At 35.3% G+C, this 19071-nt stretch overlaps 1 protein-coding gene across 3 annotated transcripts in view; it reads left to right on the forward strand.

Moving 5' to 3' along the window:
• The window catches only part of VAV3 (vav guanine nucleotide exchange factor 3), a 172062-nt gene that overhangs the window by 151833 nt on the left and 1158 nt on the right, over positions 1 to 19071 (forward strand). For 2 of the 3 annotated variants that reach the window (XM_033000720.2, XM_042784040.1), the window contains 6 exons: positions 507 to 541; positions 2360 to 2476; positions 3164 to 3251; positions 7221 to 7350; positions 12614 to 12697; positions 18141 to 18292. In XM_033000720.2, the coding sequence (XP_032856611.2) occupies positions 507 to 541; positions 2360 to 2476; positions 3164 to 3251; positions 7221 to 7350; positions 12614 to 12697; positions 18141 to 18292 (606 nt within the window). The remainder of the gene's footprint in view (positions 1 to 506; positions 542 to 2359; positions 2477 to 3163; positions 3252 to 7220; positions 7351 to 12613; positions 12698 to 18140; positions 18293 to 19071) is intronic. The other variant, XM_033000721.2, reaches the window with a different exon arrangement.

The following is a 19071-nucleotide window of genomic DNA, read 5'->3' on the forward strand; positions in this document are numbered from 1 at the left end:
GTCAAATACAGAGGTGTAAATGATGTCATACAATACAATCTGTGAACTCAACACACTCAGAAGATTATATACTGTATTTCCTAGTAGACAATCTTTCTAAGGTCATAAAATCCTGAAAACATGAAGTGAATTTTATACATGTTACTGTAAATTTAATGCACATTTTAATGATACTCTTCAACAATATGTATTATTGGGCTATTTTATTTATGAAATTTGAATGTAGGCACTGTCAGAAAAACTTCTAACAGTTCTATTAAGTAAAGAAAATAAATCTGTCACATCAGCAAAGAGTTAAAATATTCTGTACTACTTTCAGAATGGTATGGAATATTGTCCTTTATTATAATTTCCTTCGAAAGAAAATAGACTTGCAGACTAATTAGATGATCTGTTTCTTTTAATTTGTTTCATCTGGATATTGACAATTAGATGAATGCTGCATAATTTGTGTTGATTAGTAAAAAATCTTGATCCTCATTCTCTTATATCTTCTCATGTCCTAGGTTCCTAAACCAGTAGACTACTCTTCACAACTGTGGTGAGTCACTGTCTAGTCTTACAAGAATCACTTTGATAGAAGCAGTCATAGAATGGCAATTGTGTTTATTACAATTTAATTTATATTGGTTTAACCTTTCTAGGATTCTGAAGAAGGCATGGTGTAATGGTTTGGGAAAGCAACACCATGCATTGCCTAAAAGCATTTCTGATGTTGTAAAGTGCTTAATGATTTTGACATTTTGTTTACAAATCTGTAGCTGTGTGCAGCCTTAGTCCCAGAGGTCTGAAACAGGGTAATAAGAGATGAATATAATATGAAGCATGCAAGTAGATCTTATATGTTAAGTGAATAAAGAGAAGCAATAATGTTAAATACATCTTGCCTTGTAAATAATTCTACATTTCCTATTAAAAAACCCCAAACAAACAAACAAACCAAAGCAAGAACAAAAGACTATAGAGACTGAAAAGGACAGTGTATCAAAACTACAACCACAGCTGGTCTGGTGCTTATGTAGTGTGTGAACTCTTTACCAGAATTAAGCTCACTTCTCAAAAAGACACAGTGACTCTGAGAGAACAGAATAAGCATCACTTGTGTTCTTTCACTGGTTTTATGCTTTGTCATTTAGACGCAAGTTCAGATTTCCTCTAATTTGCCAAAAGTGAAATCAGAATCAGATCTAAGCAAATACTGATTTTTCATAACAAGCCAGATAGAATGTTTAGTATTTAAAATTGGTATTTTAAATTAAATTCTAACATTTGCTTTATTTATAATTTTGTTAGAAGGCAGCATATCATTGAGATTGGTCTTTATCTTCTAAGGATTTGTAATACTTAACAGAAAAATTACTTTAGGCTGAAAACTGTTGTAAAAAGTCATGTATTTTGTGATAAACTTCAAAATGCATGTTCCTTAGTGTGTTTCATAAAATCACTATTTTTTTTTAAATATCTAAAGCTCCCTTCTATTTGGTAGTTGTGTATGAGTATGAAATTTTACATAGTTGTGTACTGTGATGATGACTGCCTTTAGACTACTTTCTAAAATGGTAAAGTAAGCATAATTTCCCCGGAAGTTAGATCACTTTTCTCAATTAACAGTTTAAGCTCTCATTTTGCAAATAAATGTCTGCTGACAGCATCTCATGAAGTCCCACCCAAACTAGCAAGGCAGAGCACAAATCTGCTTATGCAGTCAGGCTGCAGGATTGGTGACTGACTTGTCTTGGCTTTCAACTCTAAGCATCATGTCTTTCAAATTTAGACATACTAGGCTGAATTTTTTTTTTTCCTTGTAGATGCTTAGTTTACCCATTATACTTTATCCTTTAGAGGTTATGAATAATTATGAAACCAAATAAAATAGTGTGTGTGTATAAATACCAACTTTTTGTACAGGTCTTTTTTCAACATAATATACTACCGGTGGCTGATTCTCCACTCTATTAAGATAAATCCCCATAGAACTCAGGGAGGTTCAGAAGTTCTGTACCAGTGTTTTATTGTTTCACTTGCAAGACATGATTCAGGAAAATGTTTTTATGAGCTCTTCAAGCCAGCAGTTATTCAGTTAATGCTCAGGCTTGAGTACTTTCCCTAACAGGCATTGTATTCAAGTGTGCACAAGTACTTTTCTAATTAAGAATTTCACACAGACCCTCCCCAGTGCAGAATTTTTTTAGGCTTTATTCCTCACTCAAAGATCTGGAAGTGTGGTATTCAGTTGCAGCTGTTGAATTTTTAGGTCCCCATCATATGCAGAATATTGGGACTCTGCATTGCATATTTGATAGACCTTTCTTTGTAGCTTTAAAAAAAATCAGGCAATTTTTACTGTTCTCTGTTACAGGTTTGCAGGAGCGATGGAAAGATTGCAAGCAGAGAGTGAACTTATTAACAGAGTAAATAGCACTTACCTGGTGCGACACCGGACCAAAGAGTCAGGAGAATATGCAATTAGTATTAAGTAAGTGGAATAAGATCTTCTACAGAAAGTTTTCTTGTTTTCATTTATGTCTAGATATTAATTGAAATAAATAAGGAATACAAAAACCTGTTTCAATTTACGTCATCATACACAGCCTTTAAGAGAATCAGTATAGGAAAACTGAAGCTGCTGACAAAAATACCCAGGATTTATATTAGGAAGGTAGCAATGGTTTTATAATGCAGATATAGAAAATGGGTCTACAAAAACTATGATCTAGTAAGCAAGTGTTTGCAGGGTCATATGATCTGCTTCTCTGAAGTGTACAAGAGTGTTTCATTGACTTCAGTGAGAACTTGAAGCCCTTTGCAACTCAGACATTTCACTAAGTGTGGGTTCATAAATTCTGTGGATGCAAATTATTCTGAGGGGCTTGTTTGCTTTCATGTTGTTTATCAACATGAATAAAAAAGTAAGAAGTAAATGCAAATTCCCAGTTAAAATGAGCAGTTACTTTTGACTTTTTTTCCTGAATACAGATTACCTCCTCAGCTGTACTTTAATAAATATATTTGGTTAATTAGATGTCAACTTCAGTTTGGCACAGATATACATTTTTTCTTAAGTATTTATTTGTGTGGTGTTATCGGGGCATGCCCTCAGGTAATTATTGATTGTGTCTGATTAAAAACACATTTATATTCATAAGTTATTCATTGCCCACAGGTACAATAATGAAGTGAAACACATCAAGATTTTAACAAGAGATGGCTTTTTCCACATTGCAGAAAACAGAAAATTTAAAAATTTATTGGTAAGCATTGATTAGCTTTTTAACAATGTGTGATTTTCTATGTAGCTGTTGCATTTAACGAGAAATACTTTGGTTTGTGAAATTACAGAAGACTGTGAGAGTGAGGGATTTGAGTTGTGTCCATACCTGCTAATGGAATAATATTTCACATTTATGGAATATGCTCGAAGTGATGGTAGTATGTACATAAAATTTCATATTTACGTTTAGGACTGGACTCTGTCCCTTGCAGTGATGTAGAAGAGAGGAGGAATTTTATTCCCATCTGGGGATCCCATCAGCCTGCTATGGAGTTAGGCTGAATCTCGAAGGGAGAATTTGATGTCTTTGGAAATCTTTCTCAATATAGTATTGATCCCTAAAAGGAGCAAGGTGAAGGTTCCTTTCCAGCCTGGCACACGTCCATGTGCACATAAATAATATCTGTTGATGTGTAAGTTCAGAGGGAGAAGGATATAAGGTGCAGGTGTGTCAGAGAGCCCAGAAAAACTTGGGAGCAGCTGGTGTTCCTGGTCCTGGTGCACCGGGCAAAGAAGTGTAGCTAGAGAATGGGGCTGTCTAAACTGTTAATAGCACATGAATCCTTGTTGGAATATTAGTAATTTGGAGTCAATATCGACTAGTCTGAATTAAAACAACTGTGTGGCTACTTCGGATTTCTACTCTCTGTCAACAAACCACTCTAACAAACTATAGTAACAACACAGAAAACAGGCGCTCTCACTAACTTTCACTCCAACTACAGGCATCGTTTGTTTCCAGAAATAAGAGTTTGGTGTTCTAGCTGCACAGATCAGTGAGTTTTCAATGTTTTGTCGGAGTCATATTGTACTAGGAAGAAATTCCTTTTTTTGAACTTTAATTTGAAAGAATTTCTTGATAGCTCATTTTCCTCAGACAAGACTCATAAATACAAGGTGTCTGAATAAATTACCTTAGTGCATTTGTAAAATTTTATGGCTTAAGCATTTTCTGATGCATTGTTAAAGGAAGCTCATTCAATATATTATATTTAGTGCAATCAATTGGATTAAAACTTATGCTGCAGCCTTCTTGCATGCATATCTGAGTACTCTAAAACAATAAATAAAAATGAAGGACAATACAAAACAAGAGTAGGGAGAAGAGCTTTAAAACCAGGAAGCATTAGAAATGGGTCTCATTTAACCATTGATACTCTGTAAAGCAAGAGCATCCTGCAAGTGGTAAAAAACCAAGCAGAAATCTGTGCTTTGCCTGACCCTATTTGAAATAAGTGCTCATTAGAATGGAAAGAACAGAGATTTCCCGATGAAGAATCCACTATGGTGTTTCTGCACTGTGCCTTCATTTGACACTTCAAAACCAGTGAAATGTTTAGTCTTAGGGCTGGGGACCCTAGGATCTTATCAGTAGTAGCAACAGAAATCATGGTGTTCCTGAAATGCATGAAGGAGGTCCCTACTTAGTCTGCAAACAGTGCAAATGATTCATTAGAAACTGATGTGAACATATGAGTGCTCTCAGGATCTTGACAGTGCATGTGAGCTGGATTCGCATGCTGCCAGGTACCTTTTTGGCAATGATGCAGTTTAATTCACTGATGCAGGTTACAAAATAGAGATGAACAATCAGAGGTATAAATACAGGACACAAACTTGGATAAAAAAGAAATAGAAAAGAATATGCATTGTGTCCATGAACTGAGAGGACAAAAGAAATTTCGAGTGTAAAGGCCTCATCGCAACCACTTTAGCCTTGCTAACATTCAATTAGGAAAAAGTAATTTCATAATTCAATTTTAGAATATTATGAAATCTTCCCTTGAGAGTTAAATAGACAAGTGATAGTGTAAGTACTGTTTGCATATGCTATGGAACAACTGCTTTGTTCTGGGTAGATGCAAGCGAAAAAGTAACAGTGTCTGGAAGAAGAGAGGAACAAAAGTAGTCTGCATAGAACTGAGAGCAGAAGAGAGACAAAGCCAGCAGCCATGGAAACCTAAAGTAGTGATCTGCAGTAACACAGTGTTCTGTACGACTTTGAAGGTAACCAAAGTAGAACAACTCTTGTACCTAGCTCTCATAGACATTTTAAAAACTTTCACGAGAGTAATTAAAATGTGCTGGGTGTGTAAAGCAGGCCAAGGTGCAGTGAAAGGTGAGCTCTGCTGCTCATGGGAATCATGGTCATGGGACAGACTCCAGAGGAGCCCCGTCCACACTGGCTGCGTCTACTTACCTTACCTGTTTGTAAGCTTGCTACTGAATGTTTTAGAGGCCAGTTGTTTGTTGACTGTTTTCATGGAAGAATGATATTAAAAACTAAGATTTTAAAAGCAAGCAACTGAATCTTCGTGACCCAAAGTAATTTTTTTTTCTCAGTTTGGAGCCATTTTACTTACTTTACCGAAAAATAAAATCTGTCCATTTGAAATTCTTACTATCTTTACCAAACAGCGTAATTCTTACAGACTTTGTCACTTGCATTGACTGACATTGTCACTTGCATGCTGTGCTGATACCAGACAGCAAAGCCCAAACAGTTCTTGGCCTTTCTGCTTACCTGGAGTGCCTGGCAGGTCTGTGATTATCAACTGTTAAAAGCAGGTATAGATTTTACTTAGCTTTGGACTCTCCCTTAGAATCAGTTTCAGAGACATGCAACAGCTCACAGAGTGGGGAGTGAAGTGCTCCAGAGTTCAGAAGATCATCTTCAGACTGTTATCAAGAATTTATGGTTTATGCACTTGAACTAAATAATTTGAGAGTCCTTTTGTTTGGCTGGAATTAATATAGCACTGATGTAGGCTGTTGTAGGCTAATAATTTTTTATTTTTAATTTTTTATTTTTTAAACTGATTGAATGATTGAACACAGTACTATGTACTTATTTGACCTAAGCTTGACTTGGTCACCTTTGATTTTGGAAATCTAAATGTAAATAAGTTGAATGGAATAACTGAGTCACTGGTAGGAGTGAAGGGTTTACAGTAAATATGTTGCTTTGTGCTTGCATTTCTGAAGAGTGAAAACCCGCAGTTGGAGTGTCATTAATCAGATGAAATACGTTTCCTTTGAATTTCCTGGTCACTTTTAATGTTATTTTAGGCTCTGTGTACAAACTGTGTGATGTTGACATTATTAGGGCGAATTCAAATGTAAGAGACAATGGCAGGGGTTGAAGATTGCAAAGGAGTAACATGAGCTGTCAGTATTTTGGTGGGTGTTGCCTTCTTTAGAGTAGAAACTAAAGTAACTTATCTCCTTGGTTACATAAACTATTTGATCCAGCTTCTTGTATTTTCTTACATATGTATTTATGTGCATATATATAAAATTTGTCTGTGTGTCCATATGTATGTTTGTATATATGCACACATATACACACAGAGACAAATTTTTCATTTGGACCCAAGGGGAATGTGAAATGCTGGATTTTTCAGTCAGTGTTCACTATCTGGAAAAAAAGCAACCAATGAACAAAAAACCCCCCTACAAATTTTAATAGCAGAGCCTTGGAAGTTTAACATGGTCTGTGTATCTGCTCATTAATTTGGTGTTGACTTACATGCTTATATACAAGCTTTATGCTTTATTTCAGACCTGTGTGGATAAATATCACCTGTCATTCCAAAAGAAATTTTAAAAAACAGGTGGTTACCAGAGCAGCTGACCTTGCCTTCTGCCTGACTTCAGAAAAGCAAATACATGCTCAGCCTGGTTCAAAGGAGCAATAAGTGTTGACTCTGACAATAATGTTTTACTTAAAAAAAGCCCCAACAAAACCAAAAAAAACCCCAAACCAGTTATGTGACAGTGCAAAAGCAGTCAATATTTAGGATACTTGATTTTTTAAAACTAAACATGTACTGTGGGATTTTGTATTATAAAATAAAGTTACTTGTATGATAAAATTGACTGTACACCAGAATGTTGAAAAGAATGTGATTTCAATTTTCAATGACATAGTGTTTTTCCTTTCTGAAAGGAACTTGTAGAATACTATAAGCACCATTCTCTCAAAGAAGGTTTTCGAAGTTTGGATACTACTCTTCAATTTCCATACAAAGAATCTGAGAACTCAGTGGGACAAAGGAGTAACAGAACAGGTGGCAACTGTGAGTATTATAAATTTTTGTATATTATTTTCTGTCATATAAATATTAAAAGGACAAGGTACTTTAAACATCTTCATTTTCCATTTTTGACATATAACCAATTAATATGGTAATGCTTTTAGCTTGGATTTTTTGAAGCTAAGCAGACTCAGTTCTTCCAGGAGGTTTATAAACATGTCTAGCAAACTTGTCTTGTTGCCAAACTTAAAATCTTCCTGATATTCAAAAATCTATTAGGCATGCTGGTGAGAGATTAAACTGCATCCTGCCTAGTTTTTTCAGACATTTGCATACATGCAGCTACAAGTGTTAATAATATCTGTGACAATTTCTAATCCTTAAAAAGGGATTTAAATAAATCAGTCTTTTAGTGTAGCCATATGAAGTAACATCTCAGTAACACCACATAAATTTCTCAAAAAATCCATTAGATTTACTGTATCATAATTATTTTTACGCCTGCCTTTTCACCTTAGATGTTTATGACTAGCAGCTAAGCTTCTGAAATGAACTACTGTACAATGTAAATAGCAGTTTAAAAGTTTTCAACTTTAGAAATAAACTGAGAAAATTTACAATACATGTGGTATCCTTTATTTAACCTATTACAATTTACATGGAAGTTAGCATGATTTTTAGGACATGTACACATTCAATGCCAATGATAAAAACTACCACATGGCTGGCTTCTGGAAAGTATATGATGTTTCTGTCAAAGAGCAAATATTAGATTTGCAGTTCTGCAGACAGTGGCTGTATTTTTGTAATTCAACAGATAGTAAGAGGAAAATAAAAATTAATGGGGATTTTAACAATATGAAAACTGCTGTGAAAGGCTGTAGAGTCCAGTCTAGTCTTTGTGATGATGAAGCTGGATGTGTTACTTTCACTTGCTGTGTTTGTGAGCTTTTGTTTACTTGCTTGCATCTGTTCCATAACATTTCTATAACTTTGGAGACTTTCTTCCTCTCCTAATTAAAGTGAAGATAATTTAGGACAGATGATTTTAAGAAACCAGTGTGTGTCTGTGCATTTCATTTATTCTGTCTCTATCTTCCAATTCCTCTTTATTCCTTCCATTTCTGTTTTCTTTCACTGCTTCCCAGGCCTTCTGTCAGTTGTCTCCCTGCTATGCTGTATCTCAGTACATCTCCATTCTTGGTGAATTTATCTGTGCAATCCTTTCTTCCCCCTTTGCTTCTATCTTCCTCTTGTCATCTTTTGTGGTTTACTCATCCCTTGCCAATGCACAGCATTAAGGCTTTAATTGTTGAGAGGGTATACCTTGATTAATTTACTTTGGATTTGTTTGGTTACTATTGACTGTGAGCAGAATCAGTTTGTTTTCTTTCTTTTCTTAGGCCAGTTAGAATGTGTCTGTACGGTCCATCAACTTATTAGTCTGCAATAGTATTAGCTCAATCATTTAATGCTTTACAAGATACAAGACTTATGGTGCATCCTTATTACCTTCAAGCCACATACAAAAGAAAACATCTCCTTTAACAAGATCTTTTAGGCAGTGTATGGAAGAGCAAGAGAAATGAGTGTAGGATGCTCTTATTTTAGTCAAGAGGAAGAGAAAATGCATCTCTGCTACAGTAAATATGAACCATTTACTGTTACAAACTATGCTGGTGGGAACTGGCAGGTTTTGTCTTAGGCCAAACTGGTCAAAAAACCCTCTCAATTCTCATACTCCTCATATAAAATCTAATAGATTTCCACAATTCTGCTAGCTTACCTAGATTGTCTCTGGATGATGCTGTCATTTAATGGATTTGGCAGTTTTCTTTTAAGGTGTTAGCACGTCCCCATGAGTGCATTTTTGTTTGATTGATTGGTTTGATCTGTTTTTAAGCAAAATTTCCAAAGAGCCCATCTGTGAGCCATGCTGCTCAGTTGTAAAGCTATCCTGTTAGTTTTTCAAATTGATGTTAGGATAACTGTGCATCTAGACTGTGTGAACCCTGCTGAGTTGAATTTGGAAAGAAGTTGGTAAAATTTAGGCTGCAGTTTGGTTTAGTAGAGGAAGCAAGTCAGTCATGTGTCAGCAGTCAGAGATTGAGTTTACTTCACAGCCTTCTGTGACAACTGCCACACAGCTGGTTTTTTTGACCTCTTCCCACTTAATCTGAGTGCAAGAAGAACAGTTGTTGAAAGGAATCTAGACAAGTCAGATGAAGAGAGAGAAAGACTTGTACAACTGAAAAAAAATGGTAAACTACTCAATGTCACCATATTTTAACAAGCATGGGGATGAAGCTAGTGAATGCAATGGCCCTTAGCAGTTTGAAGCTGATTTTAAGGAGGTTTTTGAGTTTCAACTCACTGTTTTGCATTATACTATTCACATGATTATCTGGATATTTTTAATGAGGCCATCTTCTCAAAAGACATCAGTTTCTTATTCAAAACAGCTTGTCTTTAGCATATGAAGTTGACAAAATAAGTTGGAAAAGTGTTTCTAAAAAAACATGAGTTGAATCAGTGTAGACTTCGACAGAACTGTATAATTTTCTGCTGCCAAAGTCTTGAGCTGCTGTGAAATTGAATGGCAATACCAAATTAACTTCACTTTCTAGAACAATGTGAGAAAGGATTATATTATTTTTTGGTAGTTGTCATATTTTCATTTACCCATTGAGGGAAAGAGAGAATCAAGTAGCATTTCAGTTTACTTGCTAATTTCTGATAGGAATCATAATAAAACACCTTGAACACCTTGTAACTTAAATTTTCAGGGAATTTGATTCTCCCTTCAGCATCTACTAGAGTTTTAGAACAAAAATCTTCAGTTTGTGGAAATAGTTAATTTGGCTTCCCACTTTAATTAGAACTTTGCTTTTTAGTCTCCTGGTCTTGCAGAAGTCACCCCCTCTGTTCTGATGTTTATTGTACACTTTTAATGTGGTTGTAAAAGCTGTCAGACATTTACTTCTCTCAATATAGAAATTCAAGTTAATTAGGAAGAGTTTGGGGGAAATGGTACCTTTTTTCTTATTATTTTTTCAGTCCTAGGATTTTCTAGACATAGTATGATCAAATTTTGTTTTGCTACACAGAAAAATACTAATACTTACATTAGATTAGAGGGGTAATCGACCATTTAATGAAATAAAGGCAAAAATGGAATAAAAGTTGACATTCTTCTACAGAATAATTTTTGCACTTTATTCCAGTCTGCTGATGTAGAGCACAATCATATTGAGAAATCTGAGCCTTTATGAACTTTAGATTTTAATGTAACCTAAATGATGAAGCCAAGTACTATTTAAGCGACTGTTTTGCATCACCTATAAACTAGGAGTAGGTACATTAACTAGTTATATCATGTCATTTTACTACTTAATGCATTATTAACTGTGTAAAAGTATCTGTTAATAAAGTAAAATAAAATAAATGTCACCCCAACCCTTAAGGAAACAAAAGAACCTAGCCTTTCTCCTTAAAAGCCGACACCAAGACCCGTATTGATAACATTTAAAAACGGACTAGTTACAGGTAGAGATCTAGTAGGATTTCCATGCCTGCATAGGTTTAGTTGTCCAGAATTTCACATGTAAAACCAAACTTCCAGTTAGATTGGACAGAAAAACTTTTAAAAAATTATGATAATGTATGGACAGGAGAGGAGCAGCCACCCCCTATATAGCAACTAACTTGTCTTTCTTCTTGCATGATACTTTTGCACACTATCGTTGTATTCCAGTAGAAATACAGGCAGTTATTTGTCTCTAAGAGTGAGCACACTACTTCAGTCAAGTTACCTTTTTGGTTGTTGTAATGTATTTCCATACAGAGCTGTCATCTGTGGTTCCTAGCTCCAGTATAAAGGAGTTCCTCAGATAACCTCATGCATTCTGAGATAATCCATTTAGTATCAGAGGTGGAAAAAGGATCATCACTGTAAAGGATCTGAAGGGAATTTCTAGTTCACAAGAGGCCCTGGAGTATGTTTCTTTTGTATTACTTTGAGATACTACCCTAAACTGCTGTTGGTTTGTGTTGTGTTTTTTTTAAAACAAATAACCCATGACTTATGTTAAAATACAGTATCACTCCTGTTTAACTCATTTGTGCTTTTATTTTCATTTTCACAAACATACCTATTTTCATCCAGGTAAGATGCACAAAACTGTATCATTACCTTCTCCATAGATTCTTTGTTCATTCATTGCATAAAATAGTTCTAGTTGTCATTCCTGCAAATAACCATTTTGAAGCAAAATTATTTTGTTTCACGTGTAGTCGCAAGAGTAAGTTCAGGGAAACAGCTGTATGTGATGAATATAACCCTGCTACATTTTTAAGGAACACTCTTGGTCAATAATTATATATATTAACAGGCATAATTTAGAGGCTACATTATCATTTATCTAGTTGAGGATAGAATTCCCTTTCTGAATCACAGCTGGGAGCAAAGATCCCAACCTTATGAGACTTGGAAAACTAAATATCTTGGTTGCCTCTTCAAAAGAGGGACAAAATGTGAGAACATGTCAACAAACTAGTTCCATTTGAAGTGATTTTTCTTCATTTAATCTAATTTTGTTTTTAAAAATATGTTGACCCTAGGTTGGTTTGACAATAGAGCAAGTGCACTGCTAACCTTTCACCTGAGGAAGCTGTTACAGGGAATAGGATGATGTGCTGGTTCTGCCTAGGTCAAAATTTTTTTTCTCGCTCGAGGGTTTTCTTTCAAGTCAGGGAAAACTGCGAAGATGAGCAATACTGTTTGGGCCTTAGAGGATATAATTTAGCTGTGGAATTCCTATTGATGTTAAAGATTATCAGGGCAAAATGCATACTTTTCCCCATGGATATTATGAAACTCCAGTTCAACTATATACCTAATTAAGGGCATGTGACTAGTCTTCCTGGGCTCAAGAGGAGTTCTTGCGTATGCATGAGTTCCTGCTTTTGTACAGTTAAGAAGTGGGGCACACAAAACTAAAGAAGAAAAAAATTTCTGTTAAATCTGAAAATATTTGCAAGAGTCTGCAGTTTTAATTTGCTTCTCTGAAACCCTGAATGGGTGTCTTCTTTCTACTTTACTCTTTGAAAAATGCAATTGTTAAAAATTAAATCATAGATCCAAATTTTCTAGTTATTATAGTCAATTTCCTTCCAGACATCCTCAGTAGGGAACCTTAGTTTCCTTATTATCAATGAATTATATAGTTAAAAAACTATTATTTAAATTTTGTGCCAATATTTCAATGTTCTTTTGCTTTTCTCTTTTTCTCTTTCTTTCTCTAAGCCCCTTCTTTGTTCTGTGGGTTTTCTTTTGTAACTCCTCCAGACTACAGCTTTGATCCCCCTTCCTCCACTCCTTTCTGGTCAGGTACTGCTTTACTGCATTTATATTTCTTCTAAATTTGCTTCTGTTGTTTTTGTGTGCAGCAAGTGAGGGAAGGGACGAATCTAATACTTCAGTTCTTCTCTGATTCCAAAACCGGAGTTATTACATGTTGTTCTTGGAGTGTAACAAAAATCAAACTCTTAACTTTTGAAAAAGTATATGCTACAATAAGCAGTTTGAATAGGTGTTGCAAAGCTCAATAGTTGCAGCAGATTCAGTGATGACTCGACTGTTAATTTGCTATGTAGTTGACATCTACAAGCTATATATATTGTAATGTATTTGTTCAAATGCACAAACCTAAAAATTTCACTGCTTGTCAATAAATGATATATTCGTCCCGTCCCTGTAGCAAAACATACTGCAGTAGCATCTTAGAATACAGTAGTTTTTTTGTAGAAAATGCTTTCTTTAAATTCTGCATTAACATTGTTAATAATTTTTACCCATCTGTTTTCTAAATATTGGTTTCTTTATTCTAATTTAACCATCACTGGATTTAATAGATGCAAGCATTTTAAACTAAGAGACTGCATAAAAATGCTTCAAGTAGTAGCAGTGGTAGTCTCAATTAGTGCATCAGTATGACTTGCTCTGGTGTCTAAGACCTAATCTTCAAAGAGTTGAACTGCACTGCAGGACAATTCAAAAAGAATTTTGCTAGCAGGAAAGTAAATGCCATCAAGGACTGTATGGAAGGAGCTACTACTGTTGAGAACACAGTGTTCACTCATGTTACATTGACACACCTCTGTGTACAGGGGGTGGAGGACTTGGCCTAGGTTGTGCAAATAAGGATTGAGACTGGCTTTTACACTAGGGAGAGGGAGGTGTCTAGCATGTATGAACACAGATGTAGCCATAATCATGGTCTGACTAGGAGATCGGAGTAGGCAGTATGTTTTATGCCTGCCCCACAGAGGTCATCCAGATTGCTTGGTGCTCTGAGATGGATTCTTAAGGCTTTGCATAGTTTCTAGGGGGGAAAAGGATGTAGTTGGCAGCTCAGTAGTAGAATGGCCAGTGTGCTTGCCTGTGCTGAGAGTGTCTCTGATGAGCCCTCCCTTGATTCATGTCAGGGATTTCAGTCTCGATGTCTTATACTGCTCTTGAATGTTTTGCCCCTCAGTTGTTCACTGTTTAGGAGTCTGTTTCTTCCAAAAGCAGATACTTTTACTTCTTCTCAGTAGTCACAACGTTGAGTGAGACTCCAAGCCTCAGGGCACTCTTCCAGTTGACATTTACTATCTAAAGGGACTCATCTGTAGAAAAGATGAATAGAAAGCCATTCATGTATAGCCATTTACTCTGTGGTCATGACATTCAGCTGGAATGTCTGGAGCACTCACCTCATTTGAATCAGAGAACACAAAGGAGTTAAGTTCTGGCCCTTTATTATGAGTAAATGCTATGAGCTTCTGTCCTTTTGGGTGAGGATAGGAGATAACCTCTTTCATTTAGCTGCACAGTACTTGATCATGAAGTACATTCTTACTGAAACTGGTATCTGTTCCATGAAAACAAAATTATGAAGTGGCCTACAGTGGTGGAACAGCAATCAAGATTCAGGGTTACTTTAAGCCAATCAGACATTCTATGTATTCCCATATACGGTTTCAACAAATTATAATTAGATTTCTATTTTCATATGGAAAACTGCTTTATCAGAGAACTCTTACGTGACTGTCACAATAAGTAAAGATTCAATACCTTGCATATCACAATATGGTGTGTAAAGTATTTCTTTATACAAGTACAAAATATTAAAGGAAAGTATTGCTTAGTAATTCTTAATTTATCGACCTGTTTGGGATTTTATATTCTGATAGATAGGCTACATTACTCCATATGTTCTTAGTAAAACCATCTTTTTTAAAATAGCCAAAGAATTTGCTTACATTAAATGAACAAATAACTTATTTCATAATACTGCAGTATTTATTTTTCTAAAGGATCCACAGAGCTGGCTTAGTTCTGCTGATGTGGAAGTTGGTAACACAGGAGGAGGGTTAAGCAGACTACTGGGCGCTACTGGAGGTGCTGCCCATGTTTGTATAATAGAACTGAGGTTTGGTTAAACAGTGCAAGTGTATGTACATTGCTTCAAGGAGCGCAGAGACTAATACACAGGAGCAACCCTTAGGGGATATAGCTGCAGAATTATGAGAAGGCCATACCAGGAGAGGGAAACAACTACTCACAGCTTTTATAATGATACATTGACCCTTGTGGAATTTAAGCATGGGCAGGAAGGTAAGCTAGACCAGCCTGCTGTGATAACATGGAACCTCTTTTGTTTGTACCCCAGTTCCTTCATAAGTGGCCCAAACTAGTCTTAAAATTAATTTTCAGTACATCTATCTCACCGTCAATGAGAAACTTTTCCAACATACTCTACTGTGAATCAAAGCTGACTATAGTTCCCTGTCTTTTCTGCTCCTCCTCTTTATAGAAGGAAAAGCTAGGTTAAGCAACAGTGTACTTTTCTCATTCACACATGTACCTTTTATTTACCTCTCTCAGATTTTGCACTCTATTTCCTGTTAATCCTCTGAGTAGTTCCCTCCTAATACACAAAGTTTATTTATTGCTGCTTTCTCAATAGCTACATTTCTGTTTTCTTGCTCTTTCTTTTTTTACCCTCTTTAATTTCTCATTCACATACTGATGTCGGGCACTTTCTTTTCATCAGTCTCTGCTATTAATCCCATTCTCTCCTTCCTCATTCTCCCTCTTTCCCTCCTTCACTCAGTGTTTCTTCTCTCTCCCATCTGTATAGATGTCCTTTTCATATGCTGACTGTTGTCCCTCAAGTTTCATTTATCCTGGGACAGCTCTGATAGGGAATTCAGGACCAATAGTCTCTGCCCAAGCTTTTTTTGTGACTATGTCACCAGAGAGATGTGGTCAATATTTTTTTCCAAGATTAGTACTGTAATTTTCCTGTATTCCATATCTCATCTGGCTTCCTTTTATATATTTCCTAACATGAGGATCACTTTTATTTGAAAATATAGATGTTGGATTCTAAATTAATATAAATTCTCCTACTTTCTGCCTCAAGACTTTTGGAGATATACGGTTTTGATTTCTCTTGCTTTTTTCTCCTTTTCCTCTCTGATTTCACAACTTGAAAAAGAGAAGTTCTCCTTTCCACCAGATTTGCCCCTCTTTATATCCTATTTTTTCCTCAGTATTTTCCCTCTTTATTACTCTTCCATGCATTTCTCCCCTCCTTAGTTCTTTTCTTCCATGTTTTCCCAAATTTATTCATCTTCACCTTGTGTAATCTTCTTCCTTGCCCCTTTATCTCCTTTCTAGAATCTGAAATGATACCCTGCTCCCCAGAATCACTCCTTCCACCCTGCAATGCTTTCCCAAATCTGCCAGTAATATTGCTGCACACCTATGAATGGTTACTGACCTTACAATCAATAACTGCTATTATTTTTTTTTCTTTCTCCAAAACAATTGCTGTCCATGATGTGTTCTATCCCTGTAAAACTGATTACTGCAATGCTGATAAGGTATAGGACATAACATTCATGGCAGGATCTAAACAAGTAGCATCTACATCTGACTTGCTTAGAGGGGAAGAAGATTGTTTGAGCTTTAATTTACTTAATATATCACCTAGAATTTTACAACATATTTATATTGTAAATTAAACAATTTATGGAGATGTTAATTCTCTTTTATATAGCATCCTGTACCAAGAGTCTGATAAGCATACTTCACATGAGCAGTCTGAAACGTTGGACTAAACTTAAATGGCATGATATAAGTGGCCATCATCTGTTGCCAAAAGAGCTTTTTAGGCATTCTGATTTTGTGATATATCTAATAATATTTTAAACATAGTATTTGTTGTTATTTTAAAATAAATTGTTTATATTGTCTCTTTAAACTCAAAGTATTTGAATATATAATGATTTTTATATATTTAATACTATTATGCAAAAGCCTCTCTTTCTGTGAAATATCTCCAGTGGGGTCAGAAAAATTCTTCAATACAAGCAGAGCAAAAACTGGGGAGAATTTCTAGCTCGTTTACCATGTTTTGTGTTCCTGATTTAAATTGAAGGCAACTAGCTATGAATGCTTTGTGTTACGTTGTTGCAGGCATTACTAAAACTGGAATCTTAATGGTATTTCCTAAAGACAATTTCTGAAAAATTGGAAAGGGTTCTGAGAAAAAAGATAATTATATATGCATTATATCAAGTCATCCATCATGATCATATGATGAATTCTACTGAAATCTTTTCAGTAAGAAGCTTGCTTGTGCTTCCGAACTCCTATCTACAGTGACTTACGTAGGAAAAAAATGGCATTAATGGAGAAAAAAAAAAAAAAAAAAAAGCTTTGACCAAATAATCCAACTACAAAATGCATTAGAGTAGTAGATGTTTTTTCTAAACTGCCCAAGACAGAGGCCTTTGTATCTTAGTTGCCATGCCCACCTCTTTGGAAGGGTCAAGGATTCCTTTTGCAGGTTTGGACATTATACATCAAGGTTGAAAACATAATTTCCTGTAAAATTATTTGGGAGAAGAGGATTGGGTTTTGAAATTAGGCTTTTTTCACATTTGCTTTTTAAAAATATTTAACAACTTCTTATTGCTTAAAATATCTGGCTTTTACATTGGCAAAATGCTTAAATATTGATGTAGCTCAAAATTTTTAAGTATTAATTTAACTGAAATTTAGGAAAAAATTTGTAAAGGTTTTCTAAAGTAAAAACTTCATTAACAGTTTTGTAGAACAAATTCATTGGAGATTTACAGAATAAACTACTGAAAAGAGTAGATTTACATCAGCCGATGTTCATGCAGATTGTAACAAATGATCCATACAAATTTCCTGTGGAAACTCTTTACTTTTTTTGCTCATGCTGATGCTAGCTTCCAATTTCAAGTGCATTAATATTTAACTTGGGAGCTGTTTTTGAAAGACCAGCAACTTATTCTGTTTGTTTTGCTTCATTAGAGGTTTAAAGTTAAATCAACTGTAAATGCTAATAATTCTTTTGGAAAGAAACTAGTGACCTGTAAAATATGTTGATGCATCTAACTGGCAGCAAGTTTTATTATGAAGCACAAAAATACAATAATTGCAAATTTGTTTAGCAGTTGCATAGTGGGGGATATTTTATTTATAGTTCATCTAGTTTGACTTTTTTATAAAAATAAAAATCTATTTAAAAAAATCAAAACTATTTTTAAAAAATCACATAAAATTCCTTCAGCTTTTACACCGTTCACCTGTGTTTAAACCTTGATCTGTGTAGTGCAGATGCTTTCACATTTGCATTACATGGATGCCAGTGTATGTTGTGAAATCATTGTTTTATGTTTTACTGTACTGCTCTTTAGTAGCCTTCAGTTAACAAACCCTAATACCATTAATGTCTGTTTCATTTCAGTGCTAAGCCCAAAGGTGATAGGCATTGCCATAGCCAGGTATGACTTCTGTGCAAGAGACATGAGAGAACTGTCCTTATTAAAAGGGGATGTTGTAAAAATTTATACAAAGATGAGTGCGAATGGCTGGTGGAGAGGTGAAGTAAATGGAAGGGTAAGATTGTTTTTTGTTTTTTACTTTGTCTTATTTCTGCCTTCACTGATGCTAATTTTGTAAAAGAAAAATAAGGTGTATTCCTACATCATAAACCCTCTTTGTATGTTTAAATTCACAAGATACATGTTCTCATCTGTGTTTCATATGAGCCAGGCAGAACTCTTGCCAGGCAGCTTTCCCAGCATCTAAATTAATTGGTTATTTAATGTGACCTACCAGGCTGAATATTTGGGCAAGATTATATGGTTGGAAAATAACAAGGATTAATAGTACAACTACGACTGAACTTTCTTGAACTGTTGCACATATGTATTTGGGGTCCAAAGCTCAGGTTCCTGATGCTGTGGAAGTCTGTTTAGCAGTTTAACACTGAGTGATTTCCACACCTTTCTACATTTCCAGCCTACAATGTGATGAAATCAGCCACCTTTTTTATAGGAGGTTGCTTCTTTGATCTATAAAAATGTGGCTGGTATGAAGTGGCATATTTAGCACTGAATTTTACAAAGTCACTTTATGTTGCACTCTGAGACTTGCATGGAAGTAAAGTTTCACTTTTGATCTATAAAAGTTCTATTATTTCATTCTTAGTATGTTGCTCTTTAATGCACATGAGTCAGATGTGTTTGAGGCTACTGTTTCCATGTCTAAAGGGCTGAGATGCAGGGTCAAGGAATGTGAGGTGGAAGAAAGTAGATCAGATGGAAGCTGGATATGAAAGTTGCAAGTCTTGTTGAAGTAGATGTCCAGATTTACTGTTTTATGCAATTTGGAGA

Source organism: Tyto alba, unplaced genomic scaffold, assembly GCF_018691265.1.
Source record: "Tyto alba isolate M040663 unplaced genomic scaffold, T.alba_DEE_v4.0 Super-Scaffold_1000006, whole genome shotgun sequence".
In the NCBI taxonomy this organism is placed as follows: domain Eukaryota; kingdom Metazoa; phylum Chordata; class Aves; order Strigiformes; family Tytonidae; genus Tyto; species Tyto alba.